The 18271-nt window shown below is 46.9% G+C and overlaps 1 protein-coding gene and 1 pseudogene across 1 annotated transcript; both read right to left on the bottom strand.

Annotated features, from left to right (window-relative positions):
• Positions 1–6089: 6089 nt before the first annotated feature.
• LOC119823324 lies at positions 6090–8256 on the bottom strand (annotated as a pseudogene).
• Positions 8257–12143: 3887 nt separating this feature from the next.
• Positions 12144–18005, bottom strand: Mettl7a (methyltransferase like 7A). Its single transcript, XM_038343444.2, has 2 exons — positions 17402–18005; positions 12144–13345 (listed from the first exon to the last, which is right to left on the bottom strand). The coding sequence occupies exons 1-2, from the start codon at positions 17897–17899 to the stop codon at positions 13109–13111; spliced, it is 735 nt and encodes a 244-aa protein (XP_038199372.1). The 5' UTR covers positions 17900–18005; the 3' UTR covers positions 12144–13108.
• Positions 18006–18271: the final 266 nt, after the last annotated feature.

Here is an 18271-nt window from a genome sequence, read left to right as displayed (position 1 = left end):
CCTCGGTAATTGGACTCTAGGGTCCAACACTAGAATACTCTAAATCTTCCCCAGAGAATGAAAAGATAAAGGCAGCACACAAAAAACAAAAACTATGAATTAACAGTTTATCAGTCAACATATTAATCTTTTTTGAGACAGGGTCTTCTAGACAGCCCTAGCTGTCCTGAAACTCACTCTGTAGACCAAGCTAGCCTCTGCTTCCCTTGTGCTGGGATTAAAGGCATGTGACGATGCCTGGCATCTCACCAGTTTGTTAGTAATTTGATTTCCCCAACATTTCCTCCCACTTAAACCACTTTGGGTGACAGACTACAGTACCTGGGACTGGAGAGATGGCTCCATAGTTAAGAGCACTTGCAGAGGACCTGGTTTGTTTCCCGGCACCCGTGTGGAGGCTCACAACCATCCATGACTCCAGTTCCCCTAGGTCCAATGCCCTCTTCTGACCTCCGCAGGCACCAGGGATACACGTGGTGCACAGATGCAGCAAAACACTCGTGCACAAAGAATATTTTTTTAAAACACTAATACGACATATTTTACCCTAGATCTTGTGTGTCGAATGCCATACTAACACATACATGTATTCGCAATTGCTATATTTCAATGAAAAGATTAAAAAAAAGCATATTTAAGAAGAAAATAAAATGCTCCACTAATTAAAAAACCTGAATCTTGCCGGGTGATGGTGGTGCACGCCTTTAATCCCAGCACTCAGGAGGCAGAGACAGGCAGATCTCTGTGAGTTTGAGGCCAGCCTGGTCTACAGAGCGAGTTCCAGGACAGGCTCCAAAGCTCAGAGAAATCCTGTCTCAAGAAACCAAAAAACAAAAATAAGAAACAAAAAACAAAACCCTGAATCTTCAGAAAACACGGTAATGCATAACTCTTATGTTTGGATTCCTAAGCTGCATTTAAAAAATCTTTTTCTGGTAGGAAGGCCGGCATCATTCCGCTCCTCAGATGTACCTGAGGAATGCGGCTGGCTGCGGCCAGAGGGAGCCGGAGACGCACTAACATATCTAGAGTTCACATCGTGCTCTTGGTGCCGGCTCCTCTCTCTCCTCCTCTAGTGCACAAGTGAGAGCCAGCAATGGCACACAAGCCTTTAATCCCAGCACTCGGGAGGCAGAGGCAGGCAGATCTCTGAGTTCAAGGCCAGCCTTGGTCTACAAAGCAAGTTTCAGGACAACTAGGGCTACATAGGGAAGCTCTGTCTTGAAAATAAATAAAATACCAGTAAGAGATAGCAATTGGATTTAGGTTCAAGTGTTGGTTCCCTCAACCCCTGCACCCACAAAGCTGGGTAAAGTGTTGAAGAATCTCTTGACAGTGGGCCCTAAATGCTGAGATAAGTAGCTTAGGTTCGATTTTATGGTAGATGGGTAGGTAGCTTCATAACCTGAGTGCAGGAGCAGTTAAGTGAAGCTGTTCTGCGAGAGCCTTGGCAATGGTGCATGTGTGCGAGCCAAATGACCTGCGTCTCAGGCCCCACAAGATGGCAGGACAGAGCCAGTTCCCCTGACCTCCACAAGCTCCGTAGCAGCTGTGGGACCGCTCCCCCCCCACCCCTCCTCCGCACAGGCACAGTAAAGTAAAAGCGCTGGGTTTCAGGCCAGCCAGGGCGGCTTCAAAATGATAACAAGGAAATAATTAAATGAAACTGTTCCCGGAACTGACGTGTGGGACACTGGTGTGAGCTGACCGAGCATTTTCAGGCTTAAGAGGCTGGCTTGGGTCAGAGACTGGTGCGACCACACTTGTTTGTATCCCAAAGGGCTGTTTAATGAGCCGGTTCTCCTTGCCTGCCTTAGGTAAAAACCGAATGTCTGTTGCCCCGTGGCCTGCCCAGCTGTTCAATAGCTGTTGTTAAAATGGAGTCCCCTTTAAATTCCCAAGGAAAGCTTTACATAATGACTGGGTCTGGTGTCATCCGATGCTTTATTTTCCTCTCTTCTCTCGCGTACCCTTCTAGGAGAGGCCAGCCCAGCAGCCATGCCGTCCCCGCAGAGCCCTGATCTGCTGCTCTCTGCAGTGGGGAGTGGGCAGGCTGCCGCCACCTTTGCCCTCCCCCTTGGCTCCCAGCACACGGACATGTGTCATCTGCCTTCCAGTCACAGAGCAAATGGTCCCATGTCATATTTCACATGTCAGCTTTGGGGGATCCTGGCTTTATTTCCTCTAGCAACTAATACAAGTAGGCTGCTGTGGGGGTTCGCTGCCAGGCAGCAGCTGGTCGTTTCTCATCCTGTGCCAGGTGTTGCTGGATTCCCGCTTCTGCCTCTGTGCAGGAGTGCACAGCTCACAGGAGTGCACAGCTCACTGCACACTCCCAAGGAGCTCTGCCAGCCCCACTGGCCTCCCGCGGGGTGTCTGTCGGCTGAACTTATTGTCATGCTACGTTAGTATCTTCAGTTAGCATTTCTATCGCTATAACCAAAAACCGTGACAGGAAGCAAGCTGGGGAGGAAAGGGTTGATTTGCCCTATACTTTCACATTGCTGTTCACCACTGGAGGAAGTGAGGACAGGAACTCAAGCAAGGTAGGAACCAGGCCACGGAAGAGAGCTGCTTACTGACTTGCTCCCCAGGGCTTCCTCGGCCTTCTTTCTTATAGAACCCAGAACCACCAACACAGGGATGACACCGTCCACATGGGCTGGACCCTCCTCCATTGATCACTAACTGAGAAGATGCCTAACAGCTGGATCTCAAGGAGGCATTTCCTCAACTGAGGCTCCTTCCTCTCTTATGGCTCTAGCTTGTGTCGAGTTGACACACGAAACTGGCCAGTACAATGTCTTGTGACTGGAGGTTTTAGGGCAAAAGTCCTGGGTCCAGGAGCCCACCCGAACCTCCGAATTGGCCTTCTTGACGAGAGCGGTGAAGAACAGGAGGGTGTCACTGTGTGTGCATCACAAGTACAGCTAAAGGGGTCCAGTGACCCCAGGTCCACTTTCCAGTGGACAGATATGATTTAAATAGAGGAAGAATGGGGCTGGAGAGGTGGCTCAGTGTGCTGGGCGGTGGTGGCGCACGCCTTTAATCTCAGCACTCAGGAGGCAGAAGCAGGCAGATCTTTGTAAGTTCGAGGCCAGCCTGGTCTATAGAGAGAGAGAAAGCTTGTCTCAAAAAAAAAATTAGCTGCTCTCCCAGAGGACCCAGGTTTGATTCCCGGCACATACATGGTGTTTACAACCTTCTGTAACTTCAATTCCAGGGGCCTGGCACCATCTTCTGGGCTCCTTAGGAATCATACATGCTTAACACCCATGCACATAAATTAATAAGAAAAATAAAGAATAGGGGCAGGGAAGTAGAGGTGGTCAAGGTGAAGTTCAGTGGAGCCCTGTGTCTGTTTCTTCATAGAGATAGTGCCCCTTACTGTCTGGGTGGCCCTTACTGCCTTCGGTGGTGGTGGGGGTTTCTATGGGAGCTTATTCCTGCTTCAAGAAATAGCCTGACACCAGAGACAGTTGCTCTCCTCTGGCCCAAGAGGCTCTGCTGCTTCTGTCATCCAAGTTGACTGCGGGTCACTCACGAGCTGAAGGTGTAGTGGTGTCTGGGCCAGGGATGATGTAGAGAGGTCATGACATAGGTGGTTTCCAACTTAACAGCAGAATATGGGCTAAAGGGACAGAGCGGAACAGATTTTTATGTCTGCCTTCAAGTCAGGGAAGTCATGAAACTGTTAAACTCGCTGTGTGGCATAAAGAAAAGAGCTTTTCAGTTTCCAGGCAGAATAGAGTATTGATATGTATGTATCCCAGACCAGCTTCAAAGCTGCCATTCTTCTGCCTCTGCTTCTTGAGCACGCTCCCAAGCCTGGCCTCAAGGCACCTTAAGATGGAAATCTCTATTGTTGATAGTTAGAGGCATGGAATGAAGGGGTCTGTACAAAGAGGGGACAGAGAGCAGTGCCACATGCTTGAGGACTGGGAAGGTACACCCTTACAGACTTGTGGGGCTCTTGTTTGTTTTTAGGCAGAGTCTTGCGCCCCATCCAGCCTAGCTTTAAATGTCTGCTGCAGCGTGAACTGGCCTCAGACTCACCGTCGCTCCTCAGCCTCCCGAGTTCTACCATCTCAGGACTGTGCCACCTTACTGGGTTGTTTTGTTGTTTATTTTGCTTCTAGGAATGCTACATTTTTGACTAGTAATTTTTGGAGTTTATATGCACATCCCAGTATAATTCTCCAGGTTCTCAAATGTTTTCCTTTAGAAGAAAAATACTATTTTGCTTAGTCACTGTTGTTATTTTTAAACCGATTGAGGAATGGGTGCAGTGACCTGCCTCGGTCTTGGCTCTTGGTCACCATGACCTCTGCCTATTCTCTGGCACAGGGTGGAAAGCGTGGCTCCACAGTTCATTAGGGAATTCCTATGATTCTTCAGTGCAGCCTGAGTGGGGTTTTAAAGGCTGAGCTGAAGTGAATAGGCCTCTCTTGCTGTTGTTGATATTAGCGTCCACGACACACTGTGCTGTCCGTTGCTCAAACTGACAAACAGGAGTTTAATTTCAGTTAAGTGCTGTGCTTTTCAAAGCCGCACTATGAGGAAGGGCTGGATCTGGGGCCAAGAATACAAAAGGAACAGTTATACAATATTTGCTCCCCCTTTCAACTCAGAGGACACAGAACATCCGAGAACCTGGGAATAAATATCAGACATTTGAATGTTTGCAGGGCTGCGAATCCAAAACTGCCCACCCTTCAGGCTCTGGCGCTTTGCCCAGCTCGACTGTTTTGTTTTGAGCCTCACTATGTAGCCCTGGCTGGACATGTTGCTTCTGCTCCCTGAGTGCCAGGATTACAGGTGGTGCCACTATACCGTGATGACCTCGCTTTCTTAGTTACCTATGTGTGGGCACGCATCTGTTGTGTAGAGGTCAGAGGACAGCTTCTGAGAGCTCTTTCTTTCCACTATGGGTGAAGGGGACTGACTCCCGTCGGGCTTGGCAGCGAGCACCTTTGCCTGGTTTACCTTCACTTTCTTGAGCAAGAGTTTCTTCTTACGTTCAACTGTAGCCCACGCTGCACATGCCCCTGTTCTCTGGAATTCAGCTAAAGAATCCCTGCTCACCCCTGGGGAGATGGGATTGCGTTCTCTGGCATCTGTGTATTGTCTTACAGGTGGCTAACTGCTCCACAGCTTATTCAAGAGTAGAGCACACAGTAGGTGCTCAGTATTCTTACTCAGTTAAGAAATAAGCCAGGAGTGTAGCTCAGTCAAGAGTGTTTGCCTCATTCACCAGGCCTGGGTTCAACACCAGCACCACAAGAAATAGCAAGGGGTGTGTGTGTGTGTGTGTGTGTGTGTGTGTGTGTGTGTGTGTGTGCTGGGAAGGATGAGGCAGACCAGGGATCTCATACCCAGATGGTTACAACAAGAAGATCAAGAGTTCCAGGCTAGCCTGTACTACATGGTAAGACTCTGTCTCAAACAAGACCTCAGCATGTATGAAATGTATCATAACTTCATTGTTTTGTTTTTGTTATTCTTTTGAGAAAGGAAAACTTAATGTAGACTCGGCTGGCCTCAAATACAGAGATCTGCTTCCCAAATGCACCACTCACCTGGCATTTCCTTGGTCCTTTTGTTCTTTTTCTTTTTTCTTTTCTTTCTTTTTTTTTGTTTTTGTTTTTCAAGACAAGGTTTCTCTGTAGCTTTTTTTCTCACACCCACACTCGCCACAAGAGGGCGCTTCTCTGTAGCTTTGGAGCCTGTCCTGGAACTAGCTCTTATAGACGAGGCTGGCCTCGAACTTGCAGAGATCTGCCTGCCTCTGCCTCCTGAGTGCTGGGATTAAAGGCTGCACCACCACCTCCCGGCATCGTTCATTTTTTAAAAAAAAAATGTATTACTGTATAAATGATACCAATCAAAATTCCCACTTCGTCCTTTCCTCCCTCTTCCCTCCCGAGTTCTTTCATTCTTTCGTTCTTTTTAAATATTTGCTTCATGTTACTATTTTACATAGCCTGCAGTTCTGACAGTGTCTCCACAGATGTGCTTGAGGGGCACTGAACATTAAAACATTAGGTAATACAATATAAACAGATTAAATAGAAGTGAACACTGAAGCATATTTTCAAAATTTCCAAAAATTTAAGAATGTATCAGAATTAATGACATGAAGAAAAAAACGTTTGAAATTTTTTTAAGTTAAAAACTTTCCTGATGCTGTTTATTACAAGGGCTCTGAGGAGAGGGGACGACAAGGACATCTCCAGGGCTCTGAGGAGAGGGGACGATGAGGTCACACCAGTGCTTTGAGGAGAGAGGACGATGACGAGGATGTCTCCAGGGCTCTGAGTAGAGAAGATGCAAACATCTCCAGGATCTGGAAGAGACAAGGCAATGAGGACATCACCAAAGGAGATGTCTGGCCTAATCTTGCTGTCTGGTCTCCACATGGTGGCACCTAAATCTTGTTCTCCAGGACATGAAGTATCTTCCGCTGTGCTGGACCTGCTTTCAAGATATCTGAAAACATTACTTTATCAACATGTCAGGTCAACATTCAGGGCTCCATCAAATCTGAGGGAAGCAGTAATGGAAGACACAATCTGGCTAATCAGGCAGTTAAGGTTAGTGTAGGTGGGGCACTCAATGTCGAGGTTTCTACGACAGATGTCATAGATGGCCTCGTTGTCTACCATGAAGGCACAATCAGAGTGCTCCAGGGTGGTGTGGGTGGTGAGGATGGAGTTGTAGGGCTCAACCACAGCGGTGGAAACCTGGGGGGCTGGGTAGATGGCGAACTCCAGCTTGGACTTCTTTCCGTAATCAACAGAGAGCCTCTCCATCAGCAGGGAGGTGAACCCAGAGCCAGTTCCCCCGCCAAAGCTGTGGAAAACCAGGAAGCCCTGAAGACCTGTGCACTGGTCGGCCAGTTTGCAAATTCTGTTCAAGACGAGGTCAATGATCTCCTTGCCAATGGTGTAGTGGCCACGGGCATAGTTATTGGCAGCATCTTCTTGCCTGTGATGAGCTGCTCAGGGTGGAAGAGCTTGAGGTAGGTATCAGTGCGAACTTCATCAATAACTGTGGGTTCCAGGTCTACGAACACTTCATAGATGACAGTATGCCCCTGGAAGGGAGACATCTTGATAACATACATGAGATGTCTGAAGAACTCGCTAAAGAAAATGTCAGTACCAAAATGAATTGATTGTAGGACTCTTCTTCAAGCAACACCTTGTCAAGCCACCTGTGGAGTCTGCATGGTCTCTCACGTAAGATGTGGCACAAGCTTCAAGGAAGTGCGCCCGCAGAGAAGGTGTCTCACTGAAGATGGTATTGAAGGAGTCATCTCTTCCCCCAATGGTCTTATCACTTGGTACTGATTGTCAGGCTGGATGCCATGGTCTAGAGTTCCCAGCAGGCATTGTCGATCTGGACACCAGCCTGGTCAATGTGGACAGAGATGCACTCATGCATGGTTGCTGCTTTTCACGGCTTCCTGGAGGATGGTAGAGGTGAGGAGGAAGTGTTGCTTCTTACAGTGCAATTCTTAGGTGGTTGATATAAGAGAAACTGCAGTCCAATATTTTCTTTTCAGAAGTTTGTTTTTGGCCAGATTGTGTTGCTATGGACCAGTCAACATGAGCACTGGGACCAACGGGACAGGGTCTCAGGATAGGTGAGTAAGGAGTCACCGAATGCCAAACACGAGACTCAAAGGAATTGCATTTGAATGTATCTTTATTAGGCATAAGACTCATCCTTTATACAGAAAAGATTGCTTAACAACATGTTTTTTTCATGTGGTACAGATTACTCTTAGAATTATATCAGATACATGAGACTAGATTTCCATCAGACATATGTCCCTGGTGTGAGTCTGCAGTTGGTTATGCTAGACATGGATTGACATTAGTTTTGATATAAATCTTTATCGAGGCTATGAGTTCATGGCATTTTGACCTAAGGGCAAGCAGTTGTGGTTAACAGTCACACAGTCTACAGTCTTATATATGAAGCTAAAAGCCTCGTCCGTTCACATACCTTGTCTGTTTTCCTCTGAGATGACTTCCTTTGAGCAGGGTTGTTTCTAATCATTTCAGTGCTTCAATCTTTCTGAAGCCGACTGACAAAAGGTGATAAAGTCATCTCTTCCAGATTCTAGTTCTTCACTGGAGGAGGTCAGGACAGGAATTTAAGCAGGAACCAGGAGTCAGGAGCGGGTACAGAAACCATGGAAGAGTGTTGCTAATAACTTGCTCCCTATACCTTGTTCAGCCTGCTTGCTTTCTTGTTTATCTATATCTATATCTATATCTATATCCATCTCCATCTCCATCTCCATCTATATCTATATATCTATATCTATATCTATATCTATATCTATATATATATATATATATATATATATATGTCTATCTCTATCTATTCATTCCAGGTCACCTTCCCTTCTCTCCTCCTGCTCTCCCCACCTGCCACCCCACCCCACATCCGCTCTTCAGAGATGGTAAGGTCTCCCATGGAAAGTCAAATCTGTCCCATCACCTTTTTGAGGCAGGATCAAGGTTTTCCCCCTATCTCTCACAGTGCCTAAGCTGAGCAAGGTATCCCTCCATAGAAAATGGTATCCACAAAGTCAGTTCATGCATTAGGGTTAGATCCTGGTTCTACTGCCAGTGGCCCCACATACTTCCCATCTGTAAGGGATTGGTTATAAGTTGTATAGGGTTGGGGGTAGAATATGAAGTTTAGGCTCAGGAATCTTTTTGGGAAAAAAAGGAATGAGTGGTATGGGATAATAGGTAGATTAATGTATCTACTTGGAAATTACTCATTATAAACAATTTACATTGCTATAGATTCTTTGTATATTGACACATATGTAAAATTATCTTTGTATTCCTGTCTCAGACCATTTGTACATTATATAAATTATTTATACTTGTAATAAACTAAATTATATTTGTAATATTGTATGTTATTTATATTTACATTTGTGTACATATTGTAAAGTTATTTTGTTATACTGTGTGTTCCTACCTCTGCTTAAGATATTTTGCATATTGATGTGATTTAGGATATTTTTATCATATTGCACTATACATTTCTACATCTGACAAAGATATTTTTATATTGATACAATTTTGAGGTCATTGTCCTTGTGCTCACATCTGCTTAAAGACTATTATATAAAGCTTTAGTCTTTCAGATTTACAGATTAATAGTCACCCATGTTTGTTATACTAGTACTGTTAGGGTCTTGATGTATAGAGATGTACTCTACATAGACAGGTAATCTTCAAACACTTCAAAGACCTGTAGAACATGGCACTTAAATAACTCAGGATTGTGTTAAAATTAGACATGGTTGCTCCTGGCAGCACAAATTTATTCTTGAGAATGTTGAACATCAAAGACACTCCACTTGGAGCTTGTTTTCTATGCCACTTATTGGCAAAACTGGCCTTTGGGCAAAGAACTGCTCTTGCCTCAACTGCTGACAATATGTGCACTGTTCAAACTAGAAAAAAAAACAGGATACAGGGTTGTAAAAGGAGTGGCGGGCTGCTTCCCACTCAGCTCCCAGCCACCCAGCTAGCTTATACCTGAAATAATTACACAGAAACTGTGTTCATTTAAACACTGCCTGGCCCATTAGTTCTAACCTCTTATTGGCTAACTCTTACATATTTGTTTAACCCATCTCCATTAATGTATATCGCCACTTGACTGTGGCTTACCATGAGTCTAACCAGCTCAGAGAGGAGAGCCATGGCATCTGCCACGCTGCCTCCTTCCTCCCAGAATTCTGTTCTGTCTTCCTCACCTACCTGAGTTCACCCTATCAACTAGGCCAAGGCAGTCTCTTTATTTAACCAATGAAAGTAACACCTAGACAGAAGACCCTTCTACACCAATATAAGCAAAAGTGACTGCTGAACTTTGCCAAGACAGGATAGGACAGTCTTTCAAATCTTGCTGCTTTTTAAAATGGCCTGTCAGATACTCTAGGCCTCAGTGAAAGCTGGTTGCCCCAACATTGTAAATGAGACTTTGGGTGACTGCCCAGGCAGCCAGCCAGTTGTTTCTTCCTGTGTCCCTAGGACAAAAGACCACACCAGCTCTCTACCTTTACTGTGTGAGTGTTCTCAAATAAATATTTATCCTTTATTCCAGTCTATTATGACTTCCTTACTTACACCTACAAAGGGGTTGGAAACTCTCTCTACCTTTATCATCCTATCGTCCCAGAGGAGGCTCAGAATTAAACTGAAGTGACATAGAAAAATATAATTCAGGCTTTATTTGAAATGGAAGCCTATATATGTATATATATATATTTCGACCAGGGCTAGAGATGGCTCAGTGTGCAAGAGTGGGGAGCCATGGCTGTGGGCTCATGTTAGCCATGGGACTGTGAAGGAGCAGAAACATGTAAGCTTCAGAGACTTGCAGCCTGAGTTCTATGTGGTTGTGAGTCACCCCATATGGGTTCTGGGACCTAAATGCAGGTCCTCTGTTAGAGCAGCCAGTGCTCTTAACTGCTGACCCATCTCTCCAGCCCTGTTCATAGTGGCTTTAAATGTATTTTCTTCAATGAAGGAGAAAATCTGTAATATGCAGATATCTGTAATATGCAGTCAAACGAATTGTGCAGTTTGAGGGCTTCTGGAACCACCTCTGCCACAGCTGTAATAAACTTCTGTGTTAATTTCTCTAGCCTTAACTTCTATAGCAGAAGTGGGGCTGTTTGCCATGCCATTCAGGCAAGGACTTAGCTAGTCCTCTGCACTGGGCTGTTACCTTCTGCAGTAGTTTGAACATAATTGGCCCCCATAATCTCATAGGGGGTGGCACTATTAGGTGTGGCTTTATTGGAAAGGGTATGGCCTTGTTGGAGGAAGTGTGTCACTGTGGGGTGTGGACTTCAAGGGGAATGTGGTAGTTTAAATGTAATTGCCCCTTATACTCTCATAGAGAGTGACACTGTTAGGAGGTGTGACTTTGTTGAGTGGGTATGGCCTTGTTGGAAGAAGTGTGCCACTTTGAGGCTTTGTGGTTTCCTGTGCTTAGGCTACTGCCCAGAATCTCAGTTGACCTCCTGTTGCCTGCAAGATATAGAACTCTCGGCTCCTTCTCCAGCACCATGTCTGCTGCACGCTGCCATGATCCCTGTAATGATGATAAAGGACTGAACCTCTGAAACTAAGCAAACCACCCCAATTAAATGTTTTCCTTATAAGAGTTGCCATGGTCACCGTGCCTCTTCACAGGCCTGGACACCCTGCGACACCGTCCAATGCCATGAGGCACACCTGCGCCTTTGCAAACCTCCCAGAACTGAAGAGGGAGCTATCCAGGTTCTGACAACAATGCTGATTTATGTGGGAGAGGCAGAGCCATGAGCTGTCTTTCTTCATTCTCTGCTTTCACAAACGGGATCCCTGCACTGAAGCTTCTCAAAACTCATTCAGGGTGGCTGTGGGGGCGCATGGCTTTGATTGGCACTCAGGCGGCAGAGGCAGGTGGATCCTTGAGTCTGAGGCCAGCCAATGATCCATAGTGAGACCCTGTATTAAAACCGCCAACACACAATTCTTATTTTAGGACAAGGACCTAGTTCAACGGTATAGCCTTGCCTAGCATGCCCACAGCCCTTGGTTCAATCCCTACTACGACACCACAACCAAAAAATAATAATAATAATAACCACATGCCCACACCAAAATGGCTGAAGTCTAGCTGTGTGTGGTCATTTGAATGCTAAATGTCCCCACAGGCTCGTGGGCCTGAGCACTTGGTCCCCAGCCAGTGGGCTGCTTTGGAAGACTGTGAAACCTTTAGTAACCCTGCTGAAGAAAATGAATCACTTGATTTTTTATGGTCTGGTCCCAGTTCTCTCCACTCTCAGGTTCCTGACTGTGATACGATGTGACAAGCTGCCCAGGCTGCTGCCAGGATGTCTTCCCCCTCCCAGAAGGACTAGGCCCTTCCCTTCACCCCTCAGTCACCTCTAAGCTGATCTGGTCCCAGCATCAAGGGCCATCCCTTGTATGTTGTGCATCATACCTGGATGCAGAAAAACACATGTGTGCGTTCAAATGCCTTCCTTGTCTAAGGTGACGTTTCCTTCTCAGACGCTAAGACACAAATGAAGACAAGCCAGCCAAGTATTAGACTATTTCCATTTCTTAAAGGAATGTGAATTTATTGAGTTGATATTCAAAATAGGACTTCTGCATCTCAGAAAATATATTTGTTTACATCCATACAAACTGTAGCTGAGACCCTCGAGTGGCCCACCCAGGCTCACCCTCAGTGCATACACAATGATGTCTGTGCTTTCCTTCCAGGACCGGTGGGCTTTTTCCTCCCCCCACCCCCAGGATTTTCTTGTGTCTCTCTGCCTGTCCTAGAACTCACTCTGTAGACCAGGCTGGTCCAGAGCTCAGAGATTACTGAAATCTTCCTCTTAGGTGCTGGGATTAAAGGCATGCACCACCTCACCCAGTTCAGTGCCAGGGGAATTTGGTCAGAAGAATCCCCCAGGCCCTGCCCACTACATTTAGGGATTGCATTTAGAGTCCCCCCGCACGGTGTGCCCATTTTCCCTAACTGCAGGGGCCACCCTTTCACTGCCTAGAGTCTCTTATGTTCAACAAAGCACGTGCTGGATAATTAACCCCAGAATGCCAGTGGCCGGGTGCAGTCCCGCGGTGATGCTGGAGCATCATAAAAACTGTGTGGTGCAGCAGGATTTGGTGAACCACTGAACCAAAAGACAGAAAGCTGCTGACCTGAGAGCACAGGACAGCGAAAGCCAGAGCAGAGACACCAGGGCAGCAAGTGGGTTCAGATTTCATTTTCTGGGGGGAAGATTTTCTGTTAGTCAGACGTGGATTTTCACTTAGCTGGAGTTGATTTGTTCAGTTTGCAAACTGTCAGCTGCTTTATTCTCAAAGGCTTGGAGACCATTGGTCGCTGTGAAGGGGGTTCAGAGCCGTTTTGATTTGGTTTTGAGAGAGAATGTAGGAAATGGTTACACAGAATGAAGTGGACTTCGCCTCTCCCAGGTTAAAGTTTGCATCTAAACTGAAGCCTTGAGCCCTGGCAGGGCTTCGGCCTTGAGCCCATCCCACTATTTCACAGCGTACCCGTAGATGTGGGGTCGCACCAAAACCCAGGACAGCGGAGCCTGGATGTGCTGTAGCTTGAGCTTCGAGAAGCTGGCCTGCTCCAGGGCCTTCCAGCTCTCTCTCGTTAGGTTGCATCCGTCAAAGAGAAGGAACCAGGTAGGATCCAGAACCTGCTGCCAGAAGTAATTCCAGGTGGACCGCTGATCCGCCACGTGCTCCATGAAGTAGAAAGCACCTCCCTGAGAAAGAATACACACACACACACATACACACACATTTTAAAGATACTGGTTCTGGGGAAACAGCTTTACAAGATGTGTGAAGCATCAAATTTCAGGGCCTGAGGTCAACTTTGAGAATTCACCGGTAAATTATAATGGAGTTAGGTAACGGGTAATGTAGTTTGAATTTCGGTCACATTTTATACAGCGCTAGCTGGGCAAGATAGTCCATGCCTGGAGTCTCCACACAAGAGAGGCTAAGGCAGGATGATCTGAAGTGTTAGGCTTTTCCCAGTGTTTCACTGTAACCAGCATTAATGTCTACCAATCTTGGGAGCACTTGTAATTTCCAAACAGCTACATTGTTTACAAGCGGGGCTGAGTCCGTGGTGGGTGCCTTCTAAAACACCTTGGTAGAAGTTTTCAAATTGCCCTTCGGAGAAATTGACTCGCCTTTACACTTGGAACTAGCACGCCTGAGAAGGATGTGTCTTAGGGTTTCCACTGCTGCAGAGAGCCCTGCCTGCTTCCCCACCTCTACCCTCAGCCTGGCGCTGGACACAGGAAGGGGCTTCCTCCCTCCCGCCGGCACCTAGAGGACACTGTATGTACTGGCTGACCTTGATCCTCCTGCCTCTGCGGGCCCTGGGGCTGGGGCTGTTGGTGTGAGTCATGACATCTAGCTAATATAATCACATTGTAATAAAGTGACGGTTCCTTAAGGGAAAAAAAAAAACAGTTGTTTCCATGAGCAAACAAGGATGGGTATCAACAGACAGACCTAAAAGGAACCCAAGTACACAAGCTTTCTAGTAAAAAGATTTTATACCTACTAAGAACCTTAAAGATAAGTGTATTTTTACCTGAGTGTTCATGTGTGAGTGCCCATGTGTAGGGCTTTGTGTGGAGGTCAGAAGACAACTTCCGGTATATGGCTTCTCGGGGCAGTCCCCACTTTTGACCCAGCTTCTCACTGGCTGGATTTTGCCACCTTGGCTAGGCTAACTGGCCAGTGGCCCCAGAGAGCTGCCGGTTTCTGACTCGCCTGTTCTAGAATTAGTGTGTGCACACACACATGTGTGGACAGCAACAGTGGTTAACTTCAGGCAGTCTTTCTCCACAAGGAGAGTCTACACAAGGAAACTTGCCAGGTTTCTCTTATTTTTATATCTGTCGTTGCTCCTTCACAATCTTGCTGTTTTACTGTTGCGCTTTGGTGCTCAGAGTTCTGACTCCTCTCTCATGTTTGCTACACAGATGCTTCATGAATGAATTAATACCAAGTCCCTCTTTTTGTTTAAATTTTTCGTTACATTAATTTTGTCTGAGTGTGAAAACACAAGTGCGTGTGTAAGTGTGTGCACACGTGTGTTCTCTTCTCCCACCACGTGGACCTCAGGGCAGCAGACTTGACTGCAGCGCCTTTGCTGGCTGCGCTGTCTTACAGGCCGCCTCCCCTCTTCTGTCTTTTGTTGTTGTTATTCCTTGACTTGCGAAACAGTCTCAGGACATCAGCCCGGTCGGCCTCAAGCTCACTACACAGCAAACTCATCCTGGCACTAGCTGGTCTTGAACCCCCAGTCCTCCTGCCTCGAGCAGGCATAGCAGCTGTGTTCTACCACAGCCGACTTCTACTCTTACCCTTAAAAACAAAACAGAACAAAAAATCTTTCAATTCACCAGCAAAATGTCCCCAGACACTGGCTGTAAGTGCTGCAAACGCAGGAGCTGTCGGAGAGTAGGAGCCTACCTGCATGTGCTGTGTAGACCGGACTGTTACTTCATTCAGAATGCAAATGGCACCCAGGGCAGCATTTTATCCTTCGGTTTTACCCAGCCAGGGATGGTAAGTGATATCGCCTTTAGGGGAGAAACTGCACTTTGATTTTTCACCTGCAGCCCACGTAGGGCATGGACATGCTACCTAAGCAGCCCAGTGCGTTTCGGAGGGAGGAAAGAAACGCATCTCCCTTTTGCTGGCCTTTGCCAAGCTACTCTGGTCCTGGCCACCCAAAGGCAGAGTTCCAGATAGATTTCAGTTTAGAGATGTAGTTACCCCAAATTATACAGACAAGTTCAGGTAAAGCGTATGTTTAAGAATAGAAAACCAAATTTCCTAGTAAAAACGAAAAACCAAATTGTCATTTCCTCAGGCTAGGGCAGGAGACAGGAAGAAAAGCAGAGATGGGTTTGCTATGTCTGTGAATAGTCCCGGAGCTTGGCAAAGTGGGGCGGAACAAACTCTGCAGGGGTGTTGAGATTAGGAAATCTGAGCAGGCATGCAGGACACTCAGGACACGTGAGACTGTTGGGGAGGATATATATGTGGAAGGAGAGCTGAGGAAGAGCCTCAGTGTCTAGGGACAGCAAAGGGGCAGAAATGCCGAGATCCGGAAGATGGCAGCGATATTCTCACCGAAGAGGTGGACCTGGGTAGGGTGTAGTGGTGCACGTCTTTAATCCAGTACTTGGGAGGCAGATCTCTGTGAGTTCACAGCCAGCCTGGTCTACTTACAGAGTTTCAGGCCAGCCTAGCACAATTCAGTAAGAATGAGACCTGAATTCATAGCCATTGCTGTGTAACTTGGGTGCATTTCTTTTTTTTTTTTTTTTTTTTTTTTTTTTGGTTTTTTCGAGACAGGGTTTCCCTGTAGTTTCTAGAGCCTGTCCTGGAACTAGCTCTTGTAGACCAGGCTGGCCTCGAACTCAGAGATCTGCCTGCCTCTGCCTCCCAAGTGCTGGGATTAAAGGCGTGCGCCACCACCAACCGGCTTTGGGTGCATTTCTTAAACCTCTTTTCTGAAAGGATGAGCACAAGTACCTGCTTCAGAGGGTAATGGTTAGGGTAAACTGAGGCTGTCATGATGATCTAGGCTCGATTGAGCAGCCATAGACGCTAAGGAAGACAACCGAGGCCATGACTGGTGTGTGTCAGGTGTGGCTACCTGCTAGTTTGATCGCTACTCACCTGTCCTTGTGCCAGAGAGACTATGCTGAGCCCCCAGCCTCCCAGACACTGACTTTCGCTGGGTTTATGTGTGTACCACCACACCCAGCCAACTTTTTAATAGCTACAGCGTTCCTGACTATGTGACAACCTCCCATCCACAGACAGGTTTTCTCCCATTTCCACTAATGCCAGTGCTCCATTAATGACTATCCTTGTGATGGACAAGGTTTTGCACATGTGTAGCTGTAGATAAATTTTTAGTAGATAAAATTATGCTCACTTGATACTTTGATATGTCAAGTGTCTTCAAAAACTTTTGCTGTATGGGGGACCCTTCCCAGATCCACCCCAGTACCTAGACTATGTCTCAGACAGTGTCACGGTTAAAAATAGCCTCTAGGTCTTTCTCATACAATGGCTACTTTAATTTGTGTTCCTGATCTTGCCCAGTTGCTCATCTTGGTTTTTGTTTGTTTGTTTTTAACTCTGATCAGTTTTAAGAAACAAACCCATTGTCCTTAGTGACTTGCCAATTGCTGTTTGGTTTGGGGTTTTTGAGACAGGGTTTCGGTGTGTAGCCTGGGCTGGCCTGGGCTTCACTATGTAGACCAGGCTGGCCTCAAACTCATAGAGATCAGTCTGCCTCTGCCTCCTCAGTGTTGGCACTTGGAATGTTTTTTAATTGGGGGGGGGGGGGACATGAACCTGTTTTGGGAGCTACTGTTACCAAGTTCGACATTTGAGCTGTCCTGCAGGCTCTTGCCTCTGCAGCAGTTTAGAACTTTTTAAATTTTGATTTGTCAATCCTTACATTTGTCATTCTCCACCACTCCTTTTCTTTCTTTCTTTTTTTTTTTTTTTTTTTTTTTTTTTTTTTTTTTTTTTTTTGGTTTTTCGAGACAGGGTTTCTCTGTGGCTTTGGAGCCTGTCCTGGAGCTAGCTCTTGTAGACCAGGCTGGTCTCGAACTCACAGAGATCCGCCTGCCTCTGCCTCTTTTTCAAAAAAAAAAAAATCCTTCCCTGATTTTTTTTTTTTAAGTGTACTTTTTAGTTTAGTATACACCCAAAATTGACAGGACCACCCTTGGGGTTAGGGTTAGGGTTAGTCCTCATCTGTCACTCACCGGCCTCAGCACTCGGTACACCTCGCGCAGAATCTTCTCCTGGTTCTTCACCGAGCACAGCACGAGGGTGCAGACCACCACATCCATGGAGCCATCAGCCACCTGGCTCATGTTCTCCCCGGCTGCCACCACGAAGCGCTCGAACTGCAGCTGCCGGTTCTCTGAGACGCTCTTGAACAAGAACTTCTCAAAGCTTGGATTAGGGTCGACACAGGTCACCCTGCACCCGGGGGGATAAAACTTAAAGTTGGCCCCGGTGCCGCAGCCCACCTCCAGCAGCGACAGCTTCCCCGAGGGGCCCGCGAACTCTTGCAGGTTGCTGAAAAGCTCCTTCTTTTTGCTCGCCATCTGCTCGTTGTATGTCACCGTGAACCGCGACAGAAAGTAGGGAAACCACATTTTGCATATCCAGTTCCACATGCCTAAAAGGTTCAGCAGATACATGGGAAACGTCAGGATGCCGACAACCAGCCGGAGGACCAGGATGGCGAGCGACATCGCGGCGAATGGAGGAGAAAGGGCCACAGCCCGGAGCAGTCCTCTGGAGGAGCAGGGCGCAGGCTCCGGGCCGCGTTCCAGAGCCAACCAGGAAGGAAGGTGGAGCCGCCGAGCAGAAAAACAAAACCCAAGATTCCCTCCCCACCCACCCAGGAGATGAGGCAAAAGTTGGCACAGCTGGGTGCGCAGTGGCCCAGGGCTGTCCCTCGTGGTTCCTCAGGAGAATTGCAGCCAGAACTCCGATCTGGTCCTGCCTGGCCTTGTTTGGGTCTAGAGGCAGCGGCAAGGTTTCTGCCTCGGTTTGTTACATCACCCACCCAGCCAGTCAGCAAGTCACTCCTGAGGAGAGTCCCCGCGTGGATTAGAGCCCAC

This window comes from Arvicola amphibius, chromosome 9 (assembly GCF_903992535.2).
Source record: "Arvicola amphibius chromosome 9, mArvAmp1.2, whole genome shotgun sequence".
NCBI classification, from domain to species: domain Eukaryota; kingdom Metazoa; phylum Chordata; class Mammalia; order Rodentia; family Cricetidae; genus Arvicola; species Arvicola amphibius.
The sequence above is the reverse complement of the archived record's forward strand: the minus strand, read 5'-3'. Positions and strand labels throughout refer to the sequence as shown.